The 15,000-nt window shown below is 43.1% G+C and overlaps 1 protein-coding gene across 1 annotated transcript in view; it reads right to left on the bottom strand.

The window, feature by feature from the left end:
* Nucleotides 1-15,000, bottom strand: part of LOC143288916 (sodium- and chloride-dependent glycine transporter 1-like) — a 32,466-nt gene that overhangs the window by 7,486 nt on the left and 9,980 nt on the right. Inside the window, exons 6-14 of the mRNA XM_076597590.1 lie at nt 14,643-14,775; nt 12,468-12,602; nt 11,100-11,203; nt 10,447-10,571; nt 5,033-5,145; nt 4,286-4,423; nt 3,338-3,437; nt 1,938-2,038; nt 22-186 (exon numbers count right to left, since the gene is read on the bottom strand). Of these exons, the coding sequence (XP_076453705.1) occupies nt 22-186; nt 1,938-2,038; nt 3,338-3,437; nt 4,286-4,423; nt 5,033-5,145; nt 10,447-10,571; nt 11,100-11,203; nt 12,468-12,602; nt 14,643-14,775 (1,114 nt within the window). The remainder of the gene's footprint in view (nt 1-21; nt 187-1,937; nt 2,039-3,337; nt 3,438-4,285; nt 4,424-5,032; nt 5,146-10,446; nt 10,572-11,099; nt 11,204-12,467; nt 12,603-14,642; nt 14,776-15,000) is intronic.

The raw sequence follows: 15,000 nt of genomic DNA, 5'->3' as shown, positions 1-15,000 counted from the left end.
GCAGTCTCTTGGTTCTCTCACCTGCCAGACCCCGCCGGTACAGGTGTGGTAGTAGAACCAGCCAGGGATGAACATGGTGGGGAAGAGGACCACGCCCCAGGCCAGCAGCTCAGACCACCAGGGGAAGAACACTGTCTCGCTGGCCGTCAGCGGCTGGTACTGATAGGCCTTGAAGATGATCACACCCTGAAGTACAGAACGGATAAAGACAGTGTGTGGTGATCAACTCCCGAAGAACATCAGAAGGGACAAAGACTTTGTGATGATCACAAACTGAAGTACAGAACGGACAAAGACTTTGAGATGATCAACCCCTGAAGAACAAATTGGACAAAGAGAGACGAGAAACTCTGTGGTGATCACACACTGAAGTACAGAACGGACAAAGACTTTGTGATGATCAACCCCTGAAGAACAAATTGGACAAAGAGAGACGAGAAACTCTGTGGTGATCACACACTGAAGTACAGAAGGGACAAAGACTTTGGGATGATCAACCCCTGAAGAACAAATTGGACAAAGAGAGACGAGAAACTCTCTGTGGTGATCACACACTGAAGAACAAAATGGACAAAGACTTTGTGATGATCAACCTCTAAAGAACAAAATGGACAAAGACTTTGAGATAATAAAACTTTGTGCTGATCAACTCCTGAACAACAATATGGACAAAGATGATAAACTTTGTGTTGAAGAACAGACTGGACAAAATGAGGTGATAAACTTTGTGATGATCAAGCACTGAAGAATAGAATGTACCAACAACAACAACAACAACAAAAAAAAAAGCTGTTTGTTTTTCTTTTTGTATATGACTGATGACAATCAGTGCGCATGTATTCTTAAACGGAAGGACTATTTCCGTTTTAAACAGTGATTCTTAATGGTCAATTACCCCCCGAAAGCGGAGTATTGCTGCCTACATGGCGGGGGTAAAACAAAACAAAAAAGAAACCAAAAAAAAAAACGGTCACACACGTAAAAAAGCCCACTCGTGTACATGCGAGTGAACATGAGAGTTGCAGATCAAGAACGAAGAAGAAGAAGAAGACAATATAATCATCTTCAATCTTGAAAATACTTTTTTTTTCAGAGGGTGGGGGCACTGTAACATATGCGACAAAGATGTGGAGTGATGGCCTAGAGATAACGTGTCCGCCTAGGAAGCGAGAGAATCTGAGCGCGCTGGTTCGAATCACGGCTCAGCCGCCGATATTTTCTCCCCCTCCACTAGACCTTGAGTGGTGGTCTGGACGCTAGTCATTCGGATGAGACGATAAACCGAGTCCTGTGTGCAGCACGCACTTACCGCACGTAAAAGAACCCACGGCAACAAAAGGGTTGTTCCTGGCAAAATTCTGTAGAAAAATCCATGTCAATAGGAAAAACAAATAAAACTGCACGCAGGAAAAAAAAAGGAAAAAAAGGGTAGCGCTGTAGTATAGCGACGCACTCTCCCTGGGGAGAGCAGCCCGAATTTCACACAGAGAAATCTGTTGTGATAAAAAGAAATACAAAATACAAAAAGATACAAAATACAAAGACCAGCTTTCACATCAGCGATGCTGGTGTCTGTTTTCACTATGGATCTCAAGGTCCACACTGGAATACAACCATGCTACAAAATATTGTGTGGTGAATGCTTTCCACCCTGGTTAGCTCCTAGCATAACCATCCTCAGGAGAAAATAACTATTTAACTTGCGTCGCTCGTTCAGGTTTCGATTTTTTCCGTCTGAGAGACATTTCTGGACAGAGAATAAAGGGTTTCGAAAGCTCAGTCTCTGAATCTTTGAGCTATATCTTAGAGCTATGTGAAGTGGTATTCAAAAATATATATAATATGAATTCCTCTGGAGACAGAATGTGGGTATCTACGTTGTGGAGGCGTTGAGCAAGGAAGAATTCTTGACTCGTACGCTTCAGCACAGAACTTACGAACAGCATGACAGGGGAGATGAAAATCCAGCAGACGACGAAATACTTGTAGGGACCTCTGTTGATCATGGCTTTGATGTCCTTAGTAAACTCCGTGTGACCTGAAATGAAATAGAAAGAGAATAAAATATATTGAACTTAAGAAATAATAAAACTGAGACGTGTGTGTGTGTGTGTGTGTGTGTGTGTGTGTGTGTGTGTGTGTGTGTGTGTCTGCGCGTGTGTGTGTCCGTACGTGTGTGTGTGTGTGTGTGTGTGTGTGTGTGCGCGTGTGTGTGTCCGTACGTGTGTGTGTGTGCGTGTGCGTGCGTGCGTGCGTTTATGTGCGCGTGTGTGTGCGCGTGTGTGTGCGTGTGTGCGTGTGTGTGCGTGCGTGTGCGTGCGTGCGTGTGTATGTGCGCGTGCGCGTGTGTGCGTGTGCGTGTGCGTGTGCGTGTGTGTGTGTGTGTGTGCGTGCGCGCGCGCGTGCGTGTGTGTGGGTGCGTGAGTGCGTGCGTGTGTGTGCGTGTGTGTGCGTGTGTGTGCGTGTGTGTATGTGTGCGTGCGTGCGTGCGTGTGCATGTTTGTTATTATTTCTTTTTATTGTTGATGTGTTTGTTTTTCTTTCTTTCTTATCATGTCGCTTTGGATTTAAAAAAAAATGTATGTATTATCTACCTGTCAAAACTTTCAATATTACAATAAAATTGCAATGATCGGGAAAGGCCAGGGCGGTTTGCAGTTTAGAAACTTCGGTTGGAAAGGGCGACGACGACGACAACGACGACGAAGAAGAAGAACAAGAAGAAGTAGAAGAAGAAGAAGAAGGAGGAGGAGGAGGGGGAGGAGGAGGAGGAGGAGTAGGAGGAGTAGGAGGAAGAACAGGAAGAGAAATTATAGCAAGTTGATCATGATAATGGCTATGATGATCATGATCACGATCATGATGACAATGATGATAATAACGACTACGACAATAACAATATGTTGATGTCGATAATGATGATGATGAAAATGTATTAATACACGCTGTGAATCGACTACGACAATAACAATATGTTGATGTCGATAATGATGATGATGAAAATGTATTAATACACGCTGTGAATCGACTACGACAATAACAATGATGTTGATGTCGATAATGATGATGATGAAAATGTATTAATACACGCTGTGAATCGACTACGAAAATAACAATGATTTTGATGTCGATAATGATGATGAAAATGTATTAATACACGCTGTGAATCGACTACGACAATAACAATGATGTTGATGTCGATAATGATGATGAAAATGTATTAATACACGCTGTGAATCGACTACGACAATAACAATGATGTTGATGTCGATAATGATGATGAAAATGTATTAATACACGCTGTAAGGTCGGCGTCACACTAAATGCACCTACTGACCGTATATCCAGGCGACACAGATGAGTTCGAAGAGACCCACCAGAAGAGTTGGAAAGCCCACCACATACCCATCCACAATATCCAGCAGGTAACTGCCTCCCTGAGGGAAACATGAACAAACAACCGAATAACCAAATGGAGGAATGGGTGATTGATTTAACTCACACCTCTGCAGTGTGTGTGTGTGTGTGTGTGTGTTGGAGCTCATGTACGTTTATATGTATTTAACTGTGCTTTCATATCTGTGAAACTGCATGTTTGGTGCATATCTGTTATGCATGTGTGGGTGTATGTGTGAATGTGTGTCTTCATGTTTTACATTTATTTGCTTATTTATCATCATTGTTATTTATTTATTTATTTATTTATTTATTTATTTATTATTATTATTATTATTATTATTTATATTATTAGTTTATTATTAATATTATTATTACTACCTTTTTATATTATAATTATTATTTATTTATTTATCTAAGCTTATCTATTATTTATTCACCTTTTTTTTCTCTCAAGGCCTGACTAAGCGCGTTGGGTTACGCTGCTGGTCAGGCATCTGTTTGGCAGATGTGGTGTAGCGTATATGGATTTGTCCGAACGCAGTGACGCCTCCTTGAGCGACTGAAACTGAAACTGAAACTGATCTGCAGTCATCTCACGAATTCGATCTTCTGTTATTTCAGCCACAATCTGTCTTTTTTCGTCTTCGATAATAGCGTACTTTGATTCCAAAATGCTTCAGGTTTGTCCTTATCCTGTGGCTTATTTTATCACGGAGTTAGGTGGAAATTCTTTTCTTTTTATTTGACGATGACATAAGTATATTTATTGCTGTTGTTGGTGGTAGCGCTGTTGTGGTTGTTGTTGCTGTTGTTGCTGTTGTCGCACCTTACGTTTTCGTACCATAACGTATCTCATCTCGTATGATCTAACCTCATCTTATCTTACCTGTGTGACCATGGGGAGGCCAAAGAGGAATCCCAGCACGACCACGACCACCCTGAAGATGAGGGCTCTCTTCTTGCCCCCCAGCTTCTCGGGGAACTCGTCAATGAAGGAGGTCATGATGGTCTCCACCACAGAGAACTACAGGACAAGCAAACACACAGACACACACACAGAGACACAGACACACCCATGCACCCATGCACGCACGCACGCACGCGCGCGCGCGCGCACACACACACATACACACACAAACACACACACACACACACACGAACAAACACAAACACACACACACACACACACACACACACACACACACACACACACACACACACACACACACACACACACACACACACACACACACACACATACACACAATATGTCAGTCAACGAATTTACCACATAAGAGAATAAATAGAATGAGCAAGAGCGCATGCCAAAGGCGCGTAGATAGACAGATACACATTATCACACACACACACACACACACACACACACACACACACACACACACACACACACACACACACACACACACACACACACACACACACACACTGTCACACACACATACACAAACACACACACACACGCACACAGTGTCACTTACACACACACACACACACACACACACACACACACACACACACACACACACACACACACACACACACACACACACACACACACACACACACACACACACACACAGTGTCACACACACACACACTCTGAAGGACTCACAGCAGTGCTGAAGCCCAGCATGACGACCATGAGGAAGAAGAGGATGGCCCAGAGAGGAGACAGAGGCATCTGGGACACGGCCTCTGGGTACACAACGAACGCCAGTCCGGGACCTAGCACAGACAGAAAATCCACGTCCGCCCCAGCAAAAGGTGACTGATGAAACAAGCAGTCAATAAAACGAACAAGTGGTTCTATCTTTGACTGATCGTGTATATCCAATTTAATTAAGATAAGATAAGATAAGATAAGAATAACTTTATTATCTCCAACTGGAGAAATTTGGTCAGGTGCATTATCACAACATAGACAAGTAAACAACATGGGGACCATAACTGTAAAAGCTAACAACAGCCCCAACAAATATTACGAAGATACAAATGTAAAAAATATCACATACATCGTTTCATACATACATCCACACACTGCAGGTAATAACTAGTATTCTTAATGTAAAAACAGAAAGAATTAAGAAACATTATTTGAATATAATTATAAACATAGCCTACTATACTGCACATTGATTATAATAGACAGATAAAATAAGAATAAAGATGAATTGCGGAAAACCACAACCAGATAATCAGCACACACCCGCACCGCACCCCCCACCCCACCCCACACACGCGGATAACTTGATCAAACAAGAGTAATAAACATATGTTCTCAAATAAAAGCATTTCACATATTCGCTTTTAAAAACATTGCAATTAATTATTACATCGTAATTATTAAACAGAAATATATTTAGAATATGGACGTTAGCATTAGACATATTCATTGTACATTCATCCTGCATATTGCACATTATTCTTCCTACATATTGCACATTCATTACAACCAATTGTCACGTTTTAAGCTCAGTAAACACACACACACACACACACACACACACACACACACACACACACACACACACACAAACACACACACACACACCACAACTAGAACAAGGTACAGCCTATCATGCACGGACTTTCACACGTCTCACATGAGAGTGCGCGCGCGCACACACACACACAGAGTTCTCAAGAATTTAAAATGTGGATTGAACGTGGAATAAAAGTCTTCAGAGCTCTGGATTTCAACTTAAAAGTTCTGTAGCGTCGTCCTGATGGCAATAGCTCATAATACTTTGCTAAAATATGGGTGTCGTCAGTTGCTATCTGCCTGCTTTTTTTAACCACTCGACTTTCATACAGCTCTTGCATACTAGCTTGTTTCACTCCCACAATTTTACTGCATACACTCATGACATCGTTCAAAACACGCTTACTCCTCACTCCCAAACTTCCATACCAGCACATAAATGAAACTGTAAGCACAGACTCGATACAACATCGGACTGACCATTTCCAACGATTTGAAATGGGAGAAAAATACGGAAAAAAATTGTCAAGAAAGCACAACGGCGCCTGCACTTTCTTCGGCGCCTCAAAAAGTTCGGAATTTAAAAAAAAAGAAATCATGTTTGATTTCTACTGAGCAGTCATTGAAAGTGTGCTAACCTTCGCTATTACTGTTTGGTACGGAAACATAGCCAAGGCAGAAGTTGCAGCCCTTGAAAACTGCATTCAAGATTAACGGGGCTGATCTACCTTCTCTAGAAGACATTATGAGCGGCTACTCAAAAAAGCAAAATCAATCAGCCAGGACGAATCACATCCAGCTTTTGGGATTTTCGAGATGCTCTCCTCTGGTGAACGGTTCAGAAGTATAAGGACGAAAACCAATCGCTTCGCCAGTAGCTTTTTTTCCCCCCAAAGCAGTCAATGCCCTGTCTCTCGAACAAATCCAGTATGATAAATAGAATTGTGCAATCAACAACCATCTACCTGAAGATCTAGTCATCATTCCCATCCACATGTAATATGCGGCTTCTGTTCAAACGTGTGTGTGTGTGTGTGTGTGTGTGTGTGTGTGTGTGTGTGCAGTACATGCATGTGTGAGTATGTATAAGTTTTTATATTGATATGCACTTGTATGTATCCTAATTTCTACTGTATCTGTGTATGATTCTCAATTTATGTTCGTACCTTGTTATGTACTATCCCCCCCCCCCCCCCCCCCCCCCCCCCTCCCCCCCCATACTATCTGGATGAAATGAGGCGCAAGCGGGACGTCTTTAATTGGTCATTGAGTATCTGGATGAAATAAGGCGCCGCAGAAGAACCGGATGGGAGTTGGATTTCTGATCTAATGTTCACGTCTGTTCGGGGTTCGAGACCCCGTTTCGACGCGGTGTTGTGTGTCCACGGGGAAAGGGATGTTACTCCAGCTGTCCTCACTGAACCCCGTTGTCAATGGGTACGTGACGTTCGGTTGGGAAATATCAATCAAAAAGAAGGGGAGGGTTGGGCCTCGCCTTCCTATGCCGACCCATAGACACAGCGGATATGAAGTCACTGCTTCAGTGGCCTCAAAAGGTTAAGGAAACTTTAAGCATTTAACGTCTTTCTGAAATTTCGATGAATGAAGGTTGGAGATCTATTCCAGTCGCTAGAACCTTCTGGCTTTTCGATGGTTAGCGTGTGTTTATAATGTTTGAATATGGCGGTTCGATCCTAGAATTTTGCGTGTCATATTCTTTGGGTGATCTCATCTCGTTTGAGCTGCGACACTAATATTCCCGTTTCCAATTAATTCTCAGAAGACTGAATAGTTGGTGATGTAATTTTGTTTCTTATTAGCACTTTTGTGTCTTTTGTTGCTCAGGAGGAAGGTGGCAGAATGGTTAAGACGCTCAGCTGCCAATACAGAGAGTCCGTGAGGGTGTGGGTTCGAATCCCGCTCTCGCCCTTTCTCCTAGGTTTGACTGGAAAATCAAACTGAGCGTCTAGTCTTTCGGATGAGACGATAAACCGAGGTCCCGTGTGCAGCACGCACTTGGCGCACTGAAAAAGAACCCATGGCAACGAGAGTGTTGTCCTCTGGCGAAATTACGTAAAATGAAATCCACTTTCATAGGTACACAAATATGTAAGCATGCACTCAAGGCCTGACTAAGCGCGTTGGGTTATGCTGCTGGTCAGGCATCTGCTCAACAGATGTGGTGTAGCGTGTATGGATTTGTCCGAACGCAGTGACGCCTCCTTGAGAAAGTGAAACTGAAACTGAAACTTGTTGCTTAAAGCCCCATCGACCACACAGGGCCACAGCAGAGCTGAAAATAAAACATATCGGTCCCGCAAAACCTAAACAAAATAAACAAAAACAACAACAACAACAACAAAATCCCCTCATCTCCCAAAAAACAAACAAAAACTAGAAAAGAAAATTAGACACAAATACAGTCATATTCATGTACACATGAACATTAGACATACCTCTGACGTTGAACATTCCGTTGATTTTTTTTTTTTTTAACAGAGGATTACAAAACTACTAACATGAGCATAAATATGTGTTTATGATAAACACAGTTACTTGTAATGAAAAAGAAAACAAAAAACATACAGAACCAAACAAAAATTGCCAATGTGCGCCTAATAGTCCCAGAAGCATACGATAATACAACATACTAAGAAATGGAATGTTTTCAGATCTGTTGTAAACGGGACTGTGACGGACAGAAAAAGGGCAGGTTTGCAGAGCTGAAGAACTAAAACAACAACAACAACAACAACAACAACAAAAACCCCACTCTCTCCCCGTGTTTCGGAAGAACGCGAATGAATCTAACATCAGCGGAAGAACAGAGAAACCTCCAATGGACATACCAGTCTTGGGACTTCTTCTTCTTCTTCTGCGTTCGATGGCTGCAACTCCCACGTTCACTCGTATGTACACGAGTGGGCTTTTACGTGTATGACCGTTTTTACCCCGCCATGTAGGCAGCCATACTCCGTTTTCGGGGGTGTGCATGCTGGGTATGTTCTTGTTTCCATAACCCACCGAACGCTGACATGGATTACAGGATCTTTAACGTGCGTATTTGATCTTCTGCTTGTATATACACACAAAGGGTGTTCAGGCACTAGCAGGTCTGCACATATGTTGACCTGGGAGATCGTAAAAATCTCCACCCTTCACCCACCAGGCGCTGTCACCGTGATTCGAACCCGGGACCCTCAGATTGAAAGTCCAACGCTTTAACTACTCGGCTACTGCGCCCGTCAAGTCTTGGGACGACCAGTCTTCTTTCTTTCGTTCCTTCCACCCCCACAGAGCCCCCACAATGTGTTCAGCATGAATGGCCTTGCCTTCGTCGTCAGAAAATGCGGCATCGTTTTCTTCACCCATCTCTTTAACCCTTTCACTGCCAAACTCCCATTTATGCACAAGCTAGGCAGAGGACACATGTCACTGAAAGGTGACCAGATCATGGGTCTGTTATCCATGAACCTACTGTTCTTAATGTTCGGTGGTAGGATAGGCCATATTTTCTATACATCGCAGGGGGAATCCCTAGCTATTCTTAGATATCATCTTTGCTGTCTTTATAGCACAAGGGAATTTTGCACTCTAAATTGACTGGCGGTAAAAGGGTTAATGTGTGGACACTTCCGTTTGTAACATTTTTATGTTATCACCAGTGGTCATACGCTGTCAATGTCACCTCTTGACTCGCTCGTACAGAGACATCAGTTAACTCATTCAACACTGCCTGAGCAATGCTAGGGCGCTGAAATCCTTTAATCAATCAAAAGAGTTTCCATATTCCTACATATGCAAAACAACAACAACAACAACAAACAAAAAACAAAAACAAGCAAACAAACAAACAAACAAACAAAAAACACCCAACAAACAAAAAACTGCAAACAAAGGGGACTAACTTGTACAGTACTTCTGGCTGTATCCACACTTGACAATTTGGAGGGGAAATCCGGTTAGTTCAAGCATATGTCCTGTGTTTTTCAGCATCAATCAATATGGCATAAGGGAAGCCATCCTCGAGATTTAATGGGTTAAACCTACCTCCCTCGTTCATCATATGGCAGGGGAGCCATCTTTAGGTTGAATGGGTTGAACCTACCTCCTTTGTTCATCAGTATGGCAGGGAATCCATCATCCTTGGGATTGAATGGGTTGAATACTTCCCTTGTTTATCAGTATGACAGGGAAGTCATCACTCTTGGGATTGAATGGGTTAAACCTACCTCCATTATTCATCAGTATGACAAGGAAGCCATCATCCTTGGGACTGAACGAGTTAAACCTACATCCCTTGTTCATCAGTATGGCATGGGATCTATCCTTAGGGCTGAATGGGTTAAACCAACCTCCCTTGTTCATCAGTATGGCAGGGAAGCCATCATTCTTGGGATTGAACGGGTTGAACCTACCTCTCTTGTTCATCAGTATGGCAGGGAAGCCATCATCTTTGGGATTGAATGGGTTAAATCTACTTCCCTTGTTCATCAGTATGGCAGGGAAGCCATCATCCTTGGGATTGAATGGGTTAAACCTACCTCCCTTGGTGACCTCCGCCACAGTGGTGCCCCGAACGTTGGCCATGTAGCCCAGCACAGAGAAGACCACGAAGCCCGCGTACACACTGGTGGCACAGTTGATGATGGGCACCAACAGGGAGTCTCTGCACACACGTGAAGGAGGGGAACATACGTGAACAAAAGATTGTGTTTGGACGTTCGCGAATTGCAAGGCACACACTCCAGTGCGAGCGCACGTACACATGCGCATACACGCACGCAAGCAAGCACGCGCGCACATACACACCACGGACATCTGTTATAATTCATATCCTGTGGATATACGTTAAACAGAAGAAATAATACACACACACACACACACACACACACACACACACACACACACACACACACACACACACACACACACACACACACTCCTATGAAATACACGCAAGCACACCTAATAATGATATAATTGGTTGTCATTAAAAAGACTCAAGCAAAAGTGATAATCCTTACACGCCGGAGCGCACACATGTACACTACCATACATTACATTACACTACGCAACAGTACAGTACACTACAGCACTACACTATACTACACTACACTAACCCACAATACAATACAATACAATACAATACAATACAATACATCTAGAGAGACAGGTGGACAGACAAAAGAGACACCTGAGCACATTGTTGTCAAACTTGTTGTAACTGGACAAAGCAATCAACCCTCCTTGACAGGCGCTGAGTGAGAAGAAAATCTGAACGGCCGCATCCCCCCACACCTATGTAGAATAGAAAGAAAGAAAAAAAAAAAAGAATCATACCAACAGCCAAACATTAGATTTACATTTCATTAAACCAAATCGTTCAAAAACGATAGTCATCACACGCACGTGTACCCGTATGAACGGAAATACAGCACGCATGAAACATACTTTACATTACATATATTTACACACGATCTCCCCCCCCCCTCTCTCTCTCTATCTATCTGCCCACCCACACCCCTCCCCCATCCCCCACTCATGACCAATGGCTTTACCATGTCAGAATGTCGAAGGCTCTCTCTCTCTCATGTTGAAAAAAAACAAACTCACTTGTTTTAATTCTTAAAGGTTTTCCACGCGCTTTTATGATATCATCAACTTTATAAAATAGCAAAACAGAGAAAATATTAACAAATATCTAGTAGAATGATAATGAATGATTAATGAATAAATCAACAACTAAATGATTTAAGACAGATTGATAAATAAAAAGTCAGGTTAATAGACAGATAGATAGATAGATAGATAGATAGACAGACAGACGGATAGACAGACAGACAGACCGATAGACAGACAAACAGATAAACACAGACAGACAGACAGACAGACAGATAGATAGATAGATAGATAGATAGATAGATAGATAGATAGATAGATAGATAGACGCACAGACAGATGTACGAAATAGTATAAACAGGAAAAAGGAATTTTTTCAAAGGAAAATAAGCACATACGTAAGTAACACAGACCAACATTAACTCTTTCCATACGAACGGCGAAAGAGACGACTTTAACAGTGTTTCACCCCAATTACCATCATCAAAATATTGCAAGCGGAAGGCTCTTATACTGAAGAGGTGAATGTTGACAAAGAATACCACAGTTCTGACGACGGAAGCTAAAGGTTGGGTCATTGAGACACCCACTGGACATCCGAGGTGTCTGTGTAGAGGAGAAGAGAGGACTGGCCGTACTGAGTGAGTTAATGACGAAGTAGCTAACAGCAAATTTACATCCGATAAATACGATTTTCTTATTTCAAATAAACCAAACAAACCAAACTGACACAAATGAATAAATAAAAAATAACACATAGACCCCCCCAAAAAAAAAAACAAAACAAAAAAACAACAACAACAACAACACACAACAAAAAACAAAAAAACAACAACAAAAAACAAACAAAACAAACAAACAAAAAAAGAAAACAGAAGGCGTATAAAGTAAGCACATGATAAGTAAACAGATAGATAAATAAATAAATAAATAATAAAATTACATTAGCATCAGCCAGTTTTGACCAATCAGGCTTGAGGTAATAAATGATGCCATCCATGGCGCCCTCCAACATGGCGGACCTGATCAGCATAATGGTGAGCAGGACGTAGGGAAAGGTGGCTGTGACGTACACCACCTGGACACACACACACACACACACACACACACACACACACACACACACACACACACACACGTCGTACTGAATAATAATAATAATGATAATAATAATAATAATAATAATAATAATAATATAATGACGACGACGACGACATCAACAACAACAAAAACAGTAATAGTAATAATAATAATGATTATGATCATGATGATGATGATGATGAATAAATGACGACGACAAAGACGATGATGATGATGATGATGATGATGATGGTGATGATGATGATGATGACGGTCATGGTGATAATGGTGACGACATGATGATAATGATGATAACAATAAAAGATTATGTTGATGATGATGATTATTACTATTATTATCATCATGATGACGATATTGTGATTTTATTTCTTTTTCTCCTACTTTTTCGTACTATTATTATTATTATTATCATCATTATTATTATCATTGTTGTTGTTGTTATTGTTATCATCATCATCATCATAAATGCATTCATATAGCGACAAATCTTGCGCGGAAAACAAATCAAAGCGCTTTTACACCTAACTTCAATAGCACGCATGCATAAGTCTGGATCAAAGCGATAAAAAAAGAAAGAAAAAAAAAGACTAAATCTAGAACTGATTGATTAATTGATGAAGATACTTATATAGCGCCTATCCTCGGTCGGAGACCAAGCCCTAAGCCACTTGCACAACAGGCTGCCTACCTGGATAGAGCCGCCACTTGGCGTTCATCGTTCGTTTCCTGTCTCATTCAATCAGATTTCAGCCACGCATGCATACACACTCGCACACCGTTTTCGGGAGTGTGCATGCCTGGCACGCTCTTGTTTCCATAATCCACCGATTGCCGGCATGGACCACTGGATCTCCAACGTGCGCACCTGATCCTCTGCGTGCGTATGCACACGAAGGGGGCCCAGGCACCAGCAGGTCTGCACGCATGTTGACCCAGGAGATCGGAAAAATCTCCACCCCCCCACCCACCAGGCGCCGTCACCGAGATCCGAACCCGGACCCTCAGATTGAAAATTAAAGGCTTTAACCATTCGGCTATTGCGCCCGGTGGGCAAAAGGTGGAGACCCCCCCCCCCCCGACCCCCCCCACCCCCCTACCCCCGATCCCCCAGGTCAACACGATTATGCACAGACCCGCCAAAGCCCAACAAAGTTGCTGTTGCCCCAAGAACCACTGCTGGCGACTGTCAAACGACGGAAGATGGCATGGTTTGGTCACGTCATACGACATAACACCCTCTCCAAAACCATCCTGCAAGGGACTGTAGACGGGGGCGGCAGAGAAAGAGCTGGTCCGACAACGTCAAGGAATGGACCAAAATGACGATGCCAGATCTCACGACAGCTGCCAACAGAACGGCGTGGCGAGCTATGACATCTTCCTCATGTCCCCCCAACGAACCCAGCGGTCGATGGAATGAATGAGTGAGTGCCAAAGCCCGAACCCCGATCGCGTGCACACGCCCGCAGAAGAACAAACACACACGCCAAAGATCCCGCAATCCATGCCAGCGCACAGCGGCATGCACCCTCTCCCCTTTCCCACCCTACCCCTCGCTCCCTGAAACGGAGCATGACTGCCCACATGGAGGCGGCAAGAACGGTCACACACATAAAATCTCACTTGTGTAAAATGCTCACACACACACACACACACACACACACACACTCTCTCTCTCTCTCTCTCTCGCTCTCTCTCTCTCTCTCTCTTTTTCTCTGATGTAGATTAGCAAGGACGGATTGGTAGAACAGGACATGACTAAAATCTTAATCCTTGAATAAAAACGTTTTGAGTTCTGAGTTCTCTCTCTCTCTCTCTCTCTCTCTCTCTCTCTCTCTCTCTCTCTTATCAGTTATCTATCATTCAGTATAATTACATCGCGATTTCTCTCTCTCCCCCATGTCTCCCCCCCCCTCCCTTTCTCTCTCTATCCTATCTCTCTCTCCTCTATCTTTGTCTTATGACTTCTATCTCCCCCCCCCCTCTTCTCTCTCTCTCTCTCTGTGCCACCTAGTACCTTGCCCAGAGACTGGATGCCTTTGGAGAGCACGAGCAGAACCACCAGCCATCCCACAAAGTTGGCCACAACCAGGTGGGTCTGCATTTCCCCGGCCTCCGCGATGCTGCTGGTCTTGTTCAGCACCTTCTCCCTGCACGTCAGAGAATGGAACACGGGGCTCATTCATTAAATTCGAGATCGATGCTTCCAATGCCCCCCCCCCCTCCCCCCGTCCCGTCCTGCCCCGTCCCTCTTGCGCATGAACAGGCTTGTCTTGTTTAAAGAATAAAAATGAAAAAAAATCTTGAGTGCCGTGGTACGTATCACGTACGTACATAGTGACGTCACTGATGACGTCTTCAGAAGAAGGAAAATA

This window comes from Babylonia areolata, chromosome 1 (assembly GCF_041734735.1).
Source record: "Babylonia areolata isolate BAREFJ2019XMU chromosome 1, ASM4173473v1, whole genome shotgun sequence".
Lineage (NCBI taxonomy): Eukaryota > Metazoa > Mollusca > Gastropoda > Neogastropoda > Buccinidae > Babylonia > Babylonia areolata.
Note: the sequence above shows the minus strand (reverse complement) of the source record. Positions and strands in the feature narration are given on the sequence as shown.